The sequence below is a fragment of the Lactuca serriola genome, chromosome 3 (assembly GCF_051521515.1).
Source record: "Lactuca serriola cultivar US96UC23 chromosome 3, Lser_US96UC23_V15, whole genome shotgun sequence".
In the NCBI taxonomy this organism is placed as follows: Eukaryota; Viridiplantae; Streptophyta; class Magnoliopsida; order Asterales; family Asteraceae; genus Lactuca; species Lactuca serriola.
The window spans coordinates 256,514,933-256,528,346 of NC_136410.1; the positions used below are offsets into that span (position 1 = coordinate 256,514,933).

The 13,414-nt window shown below is 37.6% G+C and overlaps 2 protein-coding genes and 1 non-coding gene across 3 annotated transcripts; 2 read left to right on the forward strand and 1 right to left on the reverse strand.

The window, feature by feature from the left end:
* Window positions 1–7,047: 7,047 nt before the first annotated feature.
* LOC145096406 (small nucleolar RNA R71) lies at window positions 7,048–7,154 on the reverse strand. The gene has a single exon (XR_013703813.1). It is a non-coding gene; the product is annotated as a small nucleolar RNA R71 (small nucleolar RNA).
* A 1,335-nt stretch (window positions 7,155–8,489) lies between these two features.
* LOC145096200 (uncharacterized) lies at window positions 8,490–8,831 on the forward strand. Its single transcript, XM_079033962.1, has one exon. The coding sequence runs from the start codon at window positions 8,490–8,492 to the stop codon at window positions 8,829–8,831; it is 342 nt and encodes a 113-aa protein (XP_078890088.1).
* A 219-nt stretch (window positions 8,832–9,050) lies between these two features.
* Window positions 9,051–13,045, forward strand: LOC145096201 (uncharacterized). The gene is made up of 4 exons (XM_079033963.1): window positions 9,051–9,401; window positions 9,930–10,708; window positions 11,501–11,708; window positions 12,905–13,045. The coding sequence occupies exons 1-4, from the start codon at window positions 9,051–9,053 to the stop codon at window positions 13,043–13,045; spliced, it is 1,479 nt and encodes a 492-aa protein (XP_078890089.1).
* The last annotated feature ends 369 nt before the right edge of the window (window positions 13,046–13,414 follow it).

The window sequence follows — 13,414 nt, forward strand, 5'->3', positions numbered from 1 at the left end:
AATAAAATTTTGTTTACATAAAAGGACAAATTACCGGCTAAAACTTCGGATTAACCCTTTGTGGCCGGTTTCACAGATTTAGCTGGTATCTAGTCTTTTTTCGTTAATTAATCCAAATTTTGGGGCTTTTTTCATTAATTAATAATAAATTTAGGGCTTTTTCATTATTTATTACCAATAAACCAAAATATTTGGACTTTTCTGAAGATTACCTTTAAACTAATATATATTATATGATCTAATTTAATATGTACTATTCCATGTTTTTTTTCTTATGCTCTTCTAGGCTCACCGTATGTTTTTATCGGTTTTGTCAAACCCAACAACAAAAATTTCACTCACAAGCCTCATTAACTTCATCAATTTTCTAAAATTATCCATTCACAACTCTATGATCATCTTTCAATCTCCAAATAAAGAACAGAGAAAATCCTTGTTGATTACGTGGATGTCCCTATTACCTAACCAAGACTTCAACCGTGATTCCAACACTTGGATGTTCCTATTACCTAACCATGAGTTGAACCCATACACTAATGGCATTGTCCATAGTGTTGTTAACAACAGAAGACGAATCTCACATGTTCAACCACTGATACATTGGCTCAAGTCTTACTTGACCCTTGTTTCCTTACAACACAATAGAAGCCCCAACTTAAGATGAATCCCATATGGTTCATCATTTATTGGTTTTTTTTGTCAAAAAGTAAAGCATTTTGGAAGCCCCACAATAGACTAAAACGTAATAATGATAATTATTGTAATATCACACCAATTGTCATTATGACTTAAACGTAACATCACAACAATTGTCATTATTACATTTTAGTCTATTTGGGGCTTCCAGAATGCATTAGTTTTTGGCAAGACAAAAACCAATAAATGATGAACTTTTTGATAAAGATCGGAACAGAATCTAATTGATGGATCCAAGATCTCCTTCCCATCCCAAGCCTTTTTCTCCTCAATCTTCTTCCAAAAAATGCACTACAATATGAAATATTAGCCCCTCTTTCTCTCCTACAAGCATATAGCTCAATTAGGGTTTCTCTCAGAGTGTTAAGATGATAAGGGAGGCGGAAATGAAGGCTTAAGGTCCTTTAAATAGGACACAAACCCTGAAAATTAGGGTTTTCACACTCAGATCCTACTCGTCGAGTAGACTCTAGAAATTATGCGACCATTAACACTCTCCACTCGGCAAGTTGGGGCCTCCAACTCTTCAAGTTGATCAGACAACAAGAATATAAATTAATTAAATATTATACCTGAGAGTCGGGATGTTACACCTATTGTAAGGAAACAAGGGTCAAGTAGGACTTGAGTTAAGGTATCAGTGGTTAAACCATGTGGGATTCGTGTTTTGTTGTTAACAAAACTATGGATAATGCCATTAGTGTATGGGTTCAAAATAAGGTTCAAGTCATGGTTAGGTAATAGGAACATCCGAGTGTTGGAACCGTAGCTCGTAGCTATACCAAATTAATATTTTAATACTTTATGAAGGATAGCTTGTTGACATTTTTTTTTACAATTAGAGTTAACATTCTTCATGGTTTTCAGTACATAATATCGAGTTGATTTTTTACCTATGTTTAGTTTTTTAAGCTTAATGGTTCATTCTTCATGGTTTTCAAGCCCTATTGTAAGGAAACAAGGGTCATGTAAGACTTGAGCCAAGGTATCGGTGGTTAAACCATGTGGGATTCGTATTTTGTTGTGAACAACACTATGGACAATGCGAATAGTGTATGGGTTCGAAATAGGATTCAAGTCATGGTTAGGTAAGAGGAACATCCAAGTGTTGGAACCACAGTTTAATTCATGGTTAGGTAAAAGGGACATCCACGTAATCAACAAGGATTTTCTGCGTTCTTTATTTGGAGATTGAAAGATGATCATACAATTATGAATGGATATTTTTGGAAAATCGATGGAGTTAACGAGGCTTGTGAGTGAGATTTTTGTTGTTGGATTTGACGACACCGATAAAAACACACGGTGAGCCTAGAAGAGCATAAGAAAGAAGACATGGAATCGTACATATTAAATTAGATCATATAATATATATTAGTTTAAAGGTAATCTTCAGAAAAGTCCAAATATTTTGGTTTATTGGTAATAAATAATGAAAAAGCCCTAAAATTTTGATTAACTAATGAAAAAGCCCCAAAATTTGGATTAATTAACGAAAAAAGACGAGATACTGGCTAAATATGTGAAACCGGCCACGAAGGGTTAATCCGAAGTTTTAGCTTGTAATCTGTCCTTTTTTGTAAAAAAAAATTTAATTTGGGACTAAATCGTAAACTGGCCTAAAATATTGGGACTTTTTCACAGATTTCCCCAATCTGAATTGTCTGAATTTGAACGAAATAAGGTTTGGAGATTAATTCCTAAGCCAAATGATGTTTCGTTTGTTGGGTTAAAATGGATTTTCAAAAATATAACTGACAAAGATGGGAATATCATTCGAAACAAAGCCAGACTTGTTGTTAAGGGATACTCTCAACAAGAAGGAATTGATTACGAAGAACTTTTGCCCCTGTCGGAAGACTCGAGGCGGTTCATATATTTTTGGCTTATGTAGCTCACAAAAACTTTGATGTTTATCAATTGGATGTGAAGTGTGCATTTCTGAATGGAGAACTCGAAGAAACTGTCTATGTGGAACAACCTCCAGGTTTTTTTAACGAAGAACATCCTGATTATGTTTATATCTTAGATAAGGCAGTTTATGGTTTGAAAGAAGCACCACGAGCCTGGTATGCAACTCTTACTTCATTTTTAAAGCAATCTAAATTTAAACAAGGATCTGTTGACCCCACATTATTTCGTAAGAAAGTTGGGAATCATCTTATGCTTGTTCAAATTTATGTTGATGATATTATCTTTGGCTCAATTGACCCTACTTTGTCTAGAGAATTTGAAGATTTGATGAAAAGTAAGTTCCAAATGAGCATGATGGGAAAAATTAATAAATTTCTTGGTTTAAACATTCGTCAAAGCAGAGAAGGAATCTTCATTAATCAAGAAAAATATACGAAGAATTTGATAGAGAATTTTGGATTAACGAATAACACAAAATTACAAGTTCCAATGGCAACTGGCATTAAGCTAACTCCTTCATTAGATAAACCAGTAGTTGACCTTACTTTATACAGAAGCATGATTGGATCTTTACTATATTTAACTGCTAGTAGACCTGATATCATGTTTTCTGTATGTAATTGTGCTAGGTATCAATCAAATCCACGAGAACCACATCTTACTGCTGTAAAGAATATCTTTCGTTATCTCAAAGGAACTATTTCGCTAGGATTGTGGTATCCTTCGAATACTGGGTTCTTTTTTCAAGCATATTCAGATGCAGATTTGCGAGGTTGTAACCTTGATAGGAAAAGCACAAGTGGTGGCTGTCAATTGCTCGATGGCAAGTTGGTGAGCTGGCAATAAAAAAAGCAAACATGTGTTTCAATCTCAATGGCTGAAGCTGAATATGTTGCTGCTGCTGCATGCACTTCACAGATAATATGGATCCAAAGTCAATTACGTGATTATGCAATTAACATGAAAAGGATTCCTTTATATTGTGATTCACAAAGTGCAATAAGAATTTGTCATAATACTGTGTAGCATTCGAAGACTAAACATATAGCTCTTCGTTATCATTTCATCAAAGATCATGTGGAGGATGGAAATATTGAAGTACACTTCGTGAAAACAACTGATTTGTTGGCTGATATTTTCACTAAAGTTTTGGATGAAAAATCGTTTGTATGAATTTTGGAAGGACTGGGAATGATAAATGGAAATTCAATTCCATGCGAAAAAGACAAACAGTGATTAAGAGAATGAGTCAGAGGCGTTGAATAAAAGACAAAGCAAAATCATTCAGCATTCAGAGGTTACTGTCATAGTCAACTCTTCGAAGGCTTCGAATTCGTATGATTGGTATTTTTCTTAGCTGTGTAAAACTTTGAATGTTTGCAACGAGTACTTTTAATTGTTTTGTTCTTTATATTTGAAAAATCAAAAACATCAAAAAGATATTCTTATTATTTTGTTCTTTATTTTTGAAAAATCAAAAACAAAAAAAAGGTTTTGTTTCTTCTTTCTTTTTAAGTACTGTGTTGCAGATATTCATGAAGATACAAAGAGGTTAACGCTTACAGTTCTAGGGTTAGGTACATCTGTCATTCTAATCTTTGAATTTCGAATATTTTTTTTTGGAATAGTTAAGATGTCCCTAGAAGCATGCTGCTGCATTGTAACGACCCAATTTTCACGTCCAAAAATTTCATTTTTGATTACGCGATTTACAAAACATTTGTAACAAAATATCATCCGATCATATCATTTAATAAAAACATGTCTCGTATCTGAAAACCGAATTGTAAAAACATAATAATGTCAGAGTACAAATCCCAGAATAACTCATAATGCGGAAAACAAAGAGTGTGTGTATGATGTGCCACTACCGCACCAGCTCCTTCCCCTTCGCTGAAGAGGTACCTAAAACCAAAACTGTAAACTGTAAGCACGAAGCTTAGTGAGTTCCCCTATCATACCACATAACACACAATCACATAGCATACATACTGTCAGGCAATTCTGGGGTGCCCGACCTACCCGGTACGGCCATTCTGGGGTGCCGACCTACCCATGCGGCCATTCTGGGGTGCCGTTGATATTTGCATAATTAACCATATGTTTAGCATATATTTTTATTCATTTTTGGCTAATTATGCGCATAATGTGGACAAAAGGTACTTAATAATGCTTAAATTGTGTTTTCAGTCCAAATGACATGCTTGGAAGCAAAGAGGAATAAGGAGAAGCAATTAGAGACCAAAGAATGAAGAAAAAGGAAAAACCTACACCTACTCGGCGAGTCCACGCACCAACTCGGCGAGTTCATGAGAATGTTCGTGAAGAAAAGTCAAAAATCCTTGCCGTACACGGATTTTACACTTGTACTCGACGAGTCGACGACCTACTCACCGAGTAGCCCCTGTTTTGTGATAACTATAAATATGGGGTCTCAATCCGAATTAAGCACTTTCTGGCTTCCTTGGAGATAGAGCTGCGATTGAAGAAACCTTTGAAGACCTGAAGAACCCTAACCTTTGATCTTTTGATGAATCAAGGCGAATTAGGTTATATTTTCCACTTAATCTTAGGATTGAATGGTGTTTAGCTTAATCAAATTGGTGTTTGAGCTTGTTTTCTTTGTAATCATGAGCTAAAATTTGGATGGTTTCTGTTTAGGAAGAACCAAAATTACTCCTATGGTTTAATTATTACTTTTGTTAATTGTTTATTGGTGATTTAATTAAATTAAGTTTGTTAAAGAACCTTATGCATTAACTACAACTATTTTCTGTTAATTGGAAGACAATTAAGCTGCATGAACATCTCTTAGTTGTTAACCTCATATGTTTATGTGACCACTTTATCATATGTCTAGGAATAATGAACATGAAACTAGAATTAATAAGAGAATAGGTAAATTAATGTTTGAGCTTGTTTGAGAAACCAACAAACAAGAGGTTAATTGAAACACCCACTTGATTAACCAATTAATAATCTTATTTAATCCAAATAATTGAACTAGGGAATTAATTAGTTTAAACAATTGGCCACTACTTGAATTCATTAATTGTCTAAGGGTTAGTATTAGTGAACATGAACCTAACCACTAGAGTTGGTAACCAATAACAATTAATTTATCACATTATTATACAAATAGCCATACGAGTGAATTGGTTGGACCTAAACAGAAACTCTTTATCAAATTTGGTGAATTTTTACTTGTTTTAGTTTTTAGTTAAATCACTTGTTAGGTAGTTTGTTTAAGTTTCTAGTCTTGTAAAACTAGAGAAAAACCTATATTTTATTATTTGCTTAGTTAAAATTTTTTATTAGTTTAATTTCCGTTCCCTGAGTTCGACACTCTATTTATCCAACTATACCACTAAAAGACAGGTTCACTGTCTTTGTGTGCTAAATCTATAAATTAAAAGTAGGATTAAAACCAGTGCAATTTACACACATCAAGTTCTTGGCGCCGTTGTCGGGGAACGGTTCAATAATTAAATCTAATTCCTAATTTTATCGATCCTTTGTGTGAGTTTTCTTGCACAAAGTTAATTTTTTTTAGTCATTCAGTAAGTAGGTTAGGTTTTAGAATTTATTAGTTTTTTTTAGAATTTTTACCTTTAGTTTTAAATTTTTTTATAAAACAAGCTACTCGCCGAGTGCACTCGCACCTACTCGGCGAGTAGCCTGATGTTTTGGTATTTATTTTTCGTTTAGTTAAGTTGCATTTTTTGTTCTTTTTACGTGTTTTTCTTGTTTTATTGAAGGACTTTAATGACCAGAGGATCCAACACTCCGCTGGTGCCCCCGCTTGAAGACCCGGAATCCGCGTTGAGAAAGAACAAAGGCAAAGACGTGGAAAGCTCAAATACGCCTAAGAAGTCGCCTATATCTAACTTGAAGACTGTTTTTTGGGAAGAAGAAGACCAGCAAATCAGGAGCATCCAACGCATCTTTAGCAAGCGAAGACCCGATCAAAGAAGACACCGAGTACGAAAGCGAGGAGGAAGAAGAACCTACATACGGGCACGACTCCGATTCCAGCGACGAGTTAGCTCTTACCCTGGCTAACATTGATGAAATCCCCATGGGGGAATGGAAGAAGAGGATCCGCGATGACACTGGCCCGAGACTTGTGCAACCCGCAATTCCCGCAACTGCTACTTTTGAGCTCAAGGGTCACATCCTTGCTTAACTTAAGGAGATTCCCTTCACCGGTAAAGACCACGAAGATGCTTACAAACACTTGGATGAAGTCAATGATGTGGCTGATTACTTTAATGTTCCAAATGTGCCTCGGGAAACTCAGCTACTTCGCATGCTTCTGGTTACTTTGAAGGATGCTGCAAAGGATTGGCTCAAGTCGCTACCCCCGGATGGATCACTACATGGGCCCAAATGAAAGAAGAATTCATTGATCAATTCTGCCCGCCATCCAAGATATCCAAGCTAAATAAATCCATTGCTAACTTTGAACAACAAGCTGGAGAGGCACTATATGAAGCTTGGGAGAGGTACAAGAGCTTGCTAAGGAATTGCCCACATCATGACCACAATAGTCAACAAGAAGTCTCCATCTTTTATGATGGAGTAAATGTTACCACAAGGCAATTAATTGACTCGCAAGGTCCACTCACGAAGAAGGCACCTCCAGTGATAAAGCAATTGATTGAAGAATTCTCTAAGCATTCTAGAGAATACCTTAATCCAAGAAATGATGTGACTAGGGGGGCCGCCTATGCAGCTTCCAAAGACTTGTTAGCGGTCATGGCTATGCTAAAAACCATGGATAGGAGGATGGATAAAATGGATCAAACGATACATGCTATTCGGGTGGGTTGTGAGAATTGCAATGGACCTCATCTTACTAGAGACTGCGACTTGGATGAAAATGGCAACAAAAAGGCCCAAGTTTTCTATTCAAGTGGGGACTGATATGATGAAGATTGGTGTAAACCAAAGAAGGAGTGGCTCCCTTATGACGAGTACAAGAAGGCTAAGGAGGAGAAGTACAAGCAAAAGGGAAGAGGTTTTTACCAAAAGGAGGAGCCTGCACAAGAAAGAAAACCAAGTTCGGAAGAGATGCTTACCAAATTTGTAGGTGCTTCAGAAAAGAGACACAATGATCATGATGCTGCAATCCAAGAAACAAGAACCATGCTTAGAAATCAACAAACATCTATCCACAACATTGAAACGCAGCTTGGGTAGCTTACTCAACAAATCAATCAAAGATCACCCGACGAACTCCCTAGTAAAACCGAAAACAACCCACTAGGCATGCACATAAACATAGTGACAACAAGAAGTGGGAAGATAATTACTCCTCTGGCCCCCATTCAGAATGAAGCACCCAAAGACTTGCAAAAGGAGGATGCATAAAACAAAATCAAAATAAAATTTTGCATGACACAGACTCTACTCGCCGAGTCCATAATATGGACTCGACGAGTCCACTGCCAGATTTGAAAGAACAAGTTCCTGAAAAGCCCTTTCAGCCTCCAATGCCATATCCAGCCCGAGCTAAGAAAGAAAAGCAGGAAGAGGAGTACCAAAAGTTTCTCGACCACATAAAATCTCTTCAAATCAACATACCCTTCATTGAAGTCGTCGCTCAAATGCCAAAATATGCAAAGTTCCTCAAAGAGCTTCTAACTAATAGAAGGAAGATGGAGGAGGTGAAAGAAGTAGTTCTTAATGAAAACTGCTCAGCTGCCATGTTAATCAAATTACCAAAGAAGAAAGGTGACCCGGGACGCTTGATTTTGCCTTGCTAATTTGGAAACTTGGCCACTATCCATGCTTTGGCTGATTCGGGAGCAAGTGTGAACCTCATGCCCTATTCATTCTTCAAGAAATTGGATCTCTCGGAACCAAGGCCAATCCGCATGGCAATTCACATAGCAAACAAGACAGTCACATTTCCAAGAGGAATATGTGAAGATTTATTGGTGAAGGTGCACCAGTTTTTATTTCCAGCAGATTTTATAATTCTAGACATGGAAGCGGATCCTCAAGTCCCGATCATCCTTGGAAGACCTTTCCTCAACACGGCAAGTGCTATAGTGGACATGAGAGACTCAAAGCTTACTTTACGGGTAGGAGAAGATTCAGTCACTTTCGGGGTTGATCAAGTTATGAAGCATGGAAGGAATAGTGATGACATGGCATTCTCGATTGACATGCTTGATGAATTGATGGAGGAGTGTGATAATGAATATTCCAACTAGTCCACTATCTTTGATGAAGAATTTGATGCTGAAAAAGACTTATTGGAGATCAAGAGGCTGCTGGAAGAAGCTGAGTATGAAGAAATAAAAAAGCAATCTTACAGAGCTACTCGGCGAGTAGGGCCGATCTACTCGCCGAGTCCTTGTGAAGAAAGGATGGAATTCATAAATTCAACAACTAACTCGCCAAGTCCTTCTTCTGTACTCGGTGAGTACAACATGCAGAACCAAAAAACCGAGCTCAAAACGTTACCAGACCACTTGGAGTATGCTTTCCTTGAAGATGGCCATCAAAAGCCAGTTATAATAGCCTCTGGCCTCTCCGAACCTGAAAAAGAAGAAATAGTTCAAGTATTGAAGAAGCGAAAGCGAGCCATAGCATGGAGCATTACCGACATCAAGGGAATAAGTCCCTCTTATTGTTCACACAAGATTAATCTGGAAGATGGAACAAAGTCGGTTGTACAACACCAAAGAAGATTAAACCCAAACATGCAAGAAGTGGTCAAGAAGGAAGTAGTCAAGCTCTTAGATGCGGGGATCGTTTACTCTATTTCCGACAGTCCGTGGGTGAGTCCGGTCTAAGTGGTGCCCAAGAAAAGGATGAATGACGGTCATAACCAACGAAAAGAATGAGCTTATTCTGACAAGAACGGTAACCAGTTGGAGAGTGTGCATCGATTATCGAAAGCTAAACGATGCCACTCATAAAGACCATTTTCCCTTACCTTTTATTGATCAAATGATAGAACGATTATCGGCCATAGTTTTTATTGTTTCTTGGACGGCTTTTAAGGTTATTTCCAAATACCCATAGACCCCATGGACCAAGAAAAGACCACTTTTACTTGCTCAAATGGGACTTTTGCTTATCGTCGCATGCCCTTTGGGTTATGCAATGCACCCGCGACATTTCAACAGTGCATGACAACCATATTTCACGACATGGTGGAAAAATTCATGGAAGTCTTTATGGATGATTTTTCTGTTTTTGGATCTTCCTAACGTGATTGTCTCACTAACCTTGATTTGAAGCTTGCTTGGTGTGAAAAGACCGACTTAGTTCTTAATTGGGAGAAATGTCACTTTATGGTAAAGGAGGGTATAGTTCTACGCCACAAGGTTTCCAAATCGGGAATTGAAGTGGATCGGGCAAAGATTGACACCATTACCAAATTACCTCCACCAACTAATGTGAAGGGCATTAGAAGTTTTCTTGGACACGCGGGTTTTTACCGGCGTTTTATAAAAGATTTTTCCAAAATAACTAGACCTCTAACACAATTGCTTCTAAAAGATGCACCATTCAATTTTACTAAAGAGTGTTTAGAGGCGTTTGAATTCTTGAAAGAAAAATTGACTAATGCCCTGATCATTATTGCCCCGAATTTGGATTTACCATTTGAAATAATGTGTGATGCTAGTGAATTTGCTTTAGGAGCTGTCCTTGGTCAAAGGGTTGATAAGCACTTTCGACGCATTTATTATGCAAGTAAAACTCTAAATCCGGCCCAAGAGAATTACACCACCACTGAAAAAGAATTATTAGCTATGGTGTATGCCTTTGATAAATTCCGCCCTTATTTAGTTTTATCTAAAACAAATGTTTTTACTGACCACTCTGCTATTAAGTATTTTTTTGCTAAGCAGGATGCCAAGCCAAGATTGATACGATGGATTCTACTTCTTCAAGAGTTTGACATCGAGATACGCGACAAGAAGGGAATGGAGAATGTAGTAGCCGACCACTTATCAAGGCTTGAAAATCCGCAATTGCAAGAAGATAAAGTTGGAGATGATTTTCCAGATGAGTACATTATGGTGACTACGGGAGAAGAGCCATGGTTCGCAGACATAGCTAATTACTTAGCTAGCAAGTACATCCCAAAAGATCCTACCCGCCAACAAAAGAAGAAATTGTTTTCAAAAATAAAATATTACTTTTGGGATGAGCCTTACCTTTTCCGAAGTTGCATGGACGGAATCATACGAAGATGTGTGTCTGGGAATGAAAGCCGACAAATCTTGGAGCAATGTCATAGCGGGCTCACCGGTGGACATCATGGAGCACACTACACTGCTAAGAAGATCTTTGACATTGGGTTTTATTAGCCCACAATTTTTAAAGATGCAGCCCAATTTGTCAAAGAATGTGATGCATGCCAAAGAGCGGGAAACATTTCATCCCGTAATGAAATGCCACAACAAAGTATTCAAGTGTGTGAAGTTTTTGATGTTTGGGGGATCGATTTCATGGGACCATTTCCCATGTCAAAAGGCAACAAATACATATTGGTGGCGGTGGATTATGTATCTAAATGGGCGGAGGCACAAGCATTACCAACTAATGATGCTTATGTGGTGGTACAATTTTTGAAGAAGCTATTTTCAAGATTTGGAGTCCCAAAAGCTCTTATAAGTGACTGAGGCACTCATTTTGCCAATGATCAACTAAAAAAGGTGTTGAGGAAATATGGAGTAACTCATAAATTCTCTACATCTTACCATCCACAAACTAGTGGGCAAACCGAAGTGACCAATAGAGCTTTGAAGAGAATCTTGGAGAGATAGTTGGGGAGCAATCGGAAAGAGTGGTCGGACAAGCTAGATGATGCACTTTGGGCCTTTCGAATAGCTTTCAAAACACCTATTGGTACTACACCATATAGGCTTGTTTATGGAAAGCAATGTCATTTACCGGTGGAAATCGAAGATAAAGCTTTTTGGGCTTTAAAAATGTGCAACTTCAACATAGCGGAGCTCAAGAACAACCGGTTGATGCAAATGAATGCTCTTGAGGAACTAAGAAATGATGCTTATACTAGTTCTTTAATGTATAAAGAGAAAACCAAAAGTTTGCATGCAAGAGGATCAAGGGTAATAAATACTTTCATGAAGGGCAAAAGGTGTTGCTTTTTAATTCAAGACTAAAACTTTTTTCGGGCAAACTCAAGTCAAGATGGGATGGTCCTTTTCTAGTGAAGTAGGTGTTTCCACATGGTGCTATAGAGTTATTATCAAAAGATGGTACCCCTTTCAAGGTTAATGGACATAGAGTGAAAAGGTACGAAGAAGGGATCCCAAGGAATGAAGACGTAGAAGAAGGCTTGTTGCTGGAGGGAATGGCAGAAACGTAGCATGGAAAGAGTCCAGCTAATGACTCCTTAAAAAGAAGCGCTTCCGGGAGGCAACCCGCGTTTAGAGTTTGCATTTCTTTTCCCTTTAATTTCTTTTTAATTTCTTAGGTTTTTTTTAATTTTTATTCTTCTTCTGAAAATATGTTCAAAATGATTGCTTGAGAGCAAGCAATGCTCAGAGTGTGGGGTGGTGGTTTAAAAAATAAAAAAAAATAAGTTTTTTTTCTGCAAGCCTTACTCGCCAAGTTTACACGCATACTCGGCGAGTACATCTTCAAAAACCCAGAAAATCGCGAAAACATGGATCTACTCAGCGAGTAGAAATTTTACACGGGTTATTTACAATTTGTAAATAAGGGTTTTTCACTCATTCTAAACATTACCCTCATACTCGCTGTGCATATCTCCTCTCAAGCCATTTCTTCAATTTTTGTTGAATCTCCATCTTTCAAGCATAAAGGTATGATCTTTACTCCCAATACTTGTTAAAGGTTAAAGCTTTATTGATTCTTAGTCCTTATTTTGCCAAAACTCGGATTTGGGGGTTTTCTCCAATTCTAGGGTTTTGATTTCACTATGAATTAGGAGGCTTTAGTCGAAATTTCTTTTGGATTAGTGTTTTATGGACTTAGTACAGCAAACCCATATGCAAAGTTAGATGTTTTAACTGACCTATATTGGTCCGATAACAATCTGGTCCCGATGTTCTTCCTACTCGCCGAGTAGTTCTTGAAATCGACGAGTAGGGGCCTTGACAGACCTGCTTTGTTTAATTTTAATTGTTGGGTGTTGTTTGTTTGTGCTTTCTTAATGTTATTTTGCGGGAACCATGTCCAGAAGAGGCCAAACTTCACGAGGAAGTAGCCAAGGAGACATCCCGTGGCTTTCTTTTCGCCAAATAACTTCTAAATCCTCATAGGCCCGTGCTAAAAACAGATTGGAAGCTCTAAAGCAGAAGGAGATCCACCTTCCCAATGCAATAAACTGGGATTGGTTGTGGAAGATTGGGCTGGAGGAAGAAGTGACACCTTACTTGATGAAATCTTGCGATGTGGGGGATTCTACCATCATTTGTGATGAGTGGCTATGATTGTTCAAGATCCAAGAACCGGTTTTTGCGGAGTTGTGTTGGGAATTCTTCGCTACCATCTAATTTGTAACACCGTGAATTTCAAAATATTTTTTCGCATAATATAAAAACATATTCATTTAATTTTCATAAAAACATCAATGTTTGAAACTCCAATCCATGACATATAAAGAATCCCAAGATCACATAACATAAAAATCCCATGTGTGTGTACTGATCAAGCCGGCGCCTTCCCACGGTCATCACTAGTACCTGAAACAAATAACACCAACACTCTAAGCACAAAGCTTAGTGAGTTCCCCAAAATACCACACATAACACATATTAGCCACTCGAGGCTATAACTCTGTGGGTCC

Bases quoted from the DNA above. Each gene is read 5' to 3' on its own strand.
- LOC145096200 (XM_079033962.1), top strand. From the start codon at position 8,490: ATGGCAATTCACATAGCAAACAAGACAGTCACATTTCCAAGAGGAATA.
- LOC145096201 (XM_079033963.1), top strand. From the start codon at position 9,051: ATGCAGAACCAAAAAACCGAGCTCAAAACGTTACCAGACCACTTGGAG. The intron at 9,402-9,929 runs GTGAGTCCGGTC...TTTATGGTAAAG, and splicing joins CTATTTCCGACAGTCCGTGG to GAGGGTATAGTTCTACGCCA. The intron at 10,709-11,500 runs GTACATCCCAAA...TACACCATATAG, and splicing joins GCTAATTACTTAGCTAGCAA to GCTTGTTTATGGAAAGCAAT.